Source organism: Oxyura jamaicensis, chromosome Z (assembly GCF_011077185.1).
Source record: "Oxyura jamaicensis isolate SHBP4307 breed ruddy duck chromosome Z, BPBGC_Ojam_1.0, whole genome shotgun sequence".
Taxonomy (NCBI): Eukaryota; Metazoa; Chordata; class Aves; order Anseriformes; family Anatidae; genus Oxyura; species Oxyura jamaicensis.
Window position 1 is genome coordinate 37824653 of NC_048926.1, and position 1471 is coordinate 37826123.

General features: G+C 60.6%; 1 protein-coding gene across 2 annotated transcripts in view; it reads left to right on the forward strand.

Moving 5' to 3' along the window:
• The first annotated feature begins 1227 nt into the window (after positions 1-1227).
• Positions 1228-1471, forward strand: part of CARNMT1 (carnosine N-methyltransferase 1) — a 21110-nt gene continuing 20866 nt past the window's right edge. Inside the window, exon 1 of one of the 2 annotated variants that reach the window (XR_004745949.1) lies at positions 1228-1471. Coding sequence is in view for 1 of the 2 variants with exons in the window: in XM_035309067.1 (XP_035164958.1) it covers positions 1291-1471 (181 nt within the window). In the remaining variant the exon portion in view is untranslated. The other variant, XM_035309067.1, reaches the window with a different exon arrangement.

The window sequence follows — 1471 nt, forward strand, 5'->3', positions numbered from 1 at the left end:
CAAAAAGCCTTTTTATTAAAAAATATATATTAAAAAAAAAGCCAGAATAAAAATCTAGCTGCAGATGTGAAAAGGACTTATGGTTCAATTGAACTGATCGTGGTGATTGAAATATATTGCTTTATTAAGAGTCCCAAAACTGTAAATAAAAAAAAGGCCTTAAACAGATCAGAGCAGTTAAATCTGTGTACTTCTAAATGCTATTTTGTTATTTTGCAATTAAAAAAAAAAAAAAAAAAAAAAAAAACAGGTTATTTTTGCTCAAACGCACTGATGTTGTTGAACTTCCTATCCCTGCATGGAACTTCTAGGCTTGTGGTCTCCCTTTGATAAACTCGTTTTTTCTTACATGGAGAAATGCACGAGTGCAATTTTAGATGATATATTGACTACAGAGTGTTTTCGGCTTACACAGCAAGTTGTTCTTTTGAGGGGGAGGGGGAGAGGGGGAGCTGCACGGGTGGCCTCTGCGAGCAGAGCCCAGCAGCTGCCCCGTCTGGTCAGAGCCGGCTCCAGCCGGCTCCAGCAGGGACCCGCTGCTCGGCAGAGCCAAGCCAGTGAGTGAGCAATGCTGTTTGAGCCTGTGGGAGAGCAGACTGAAGGAATGGAAAAAGAAGCTGCACAAGAGCAGCGGGGAGAGCAAGAAGTGAGAAGCAGCCCTACAGACCCCGTGGTCAGTGCAGTAGGAGGGCAGGAGGTGCTCCAGGCAGGCAGCAGCCAGCAGTTCCCCTGCGGCCTGTGGAGAAGCCCCTGGTGGAGCAGGCTGTCCCCCTGCAGCCCATGGGTCCCACACGGAGCAGATCTCCACGCTGCAGCCCGTGGAGGAGCCCCCGGTGGAGCAGGTGGATGTGGCCTGGAGGAGGCTGCGGCCCATGGAGAGCCCCCGCAGAAGCAGGCCCCGGGCCGCAGCTGCAGCCCGTGGAGAGGAGCCCACGCAGGAGCAGGGGTCTGGGGGGAGCTGCCGCCCGTGGGGGACCCGTGCTGGAGCAGTTTGCTCCTGGGGGATGGACCCCGTGGTACGGAGCCGTGTGGGAGCAGGTCTTGATAGAGCACGTGGTGGTGGTGGTGGTGGCGGTACCGTCCCCCCCGGTCAAACTGCGGGCCCCTCCCTGTAGTGCTGGGCAGCACTGCCCGCTGTGGGCACTGCGCCTGCGCCAGCCGCCGCACCCCTCCCGTCCCAGCGCCACGCCCCCTCTCGCGATACTCCCCGTGGGCCGGCGCTCGCCGCGGGGCCGCCCCTCGCCGGAAGCGAGCGCCCGTGCGCGACCGTTGCGGGCGGGCGGCGGGGGGATGTCGGCCGCGTGCGCCGTGTCCCGCAAAGCGCAGCCGGCGCTGCCGCCGCCGCCGCCCCGGGGCGAGAGGGACCCGCCCGCCAAGGCCATGCGCAGGGGGCTGCGGCGGGGCCACGAGGAGGAGCGCGAGCAGCTGTCGTGGCCGGCGGAGGGCACGGGCGGCGGGGGCGGCGAGCGGC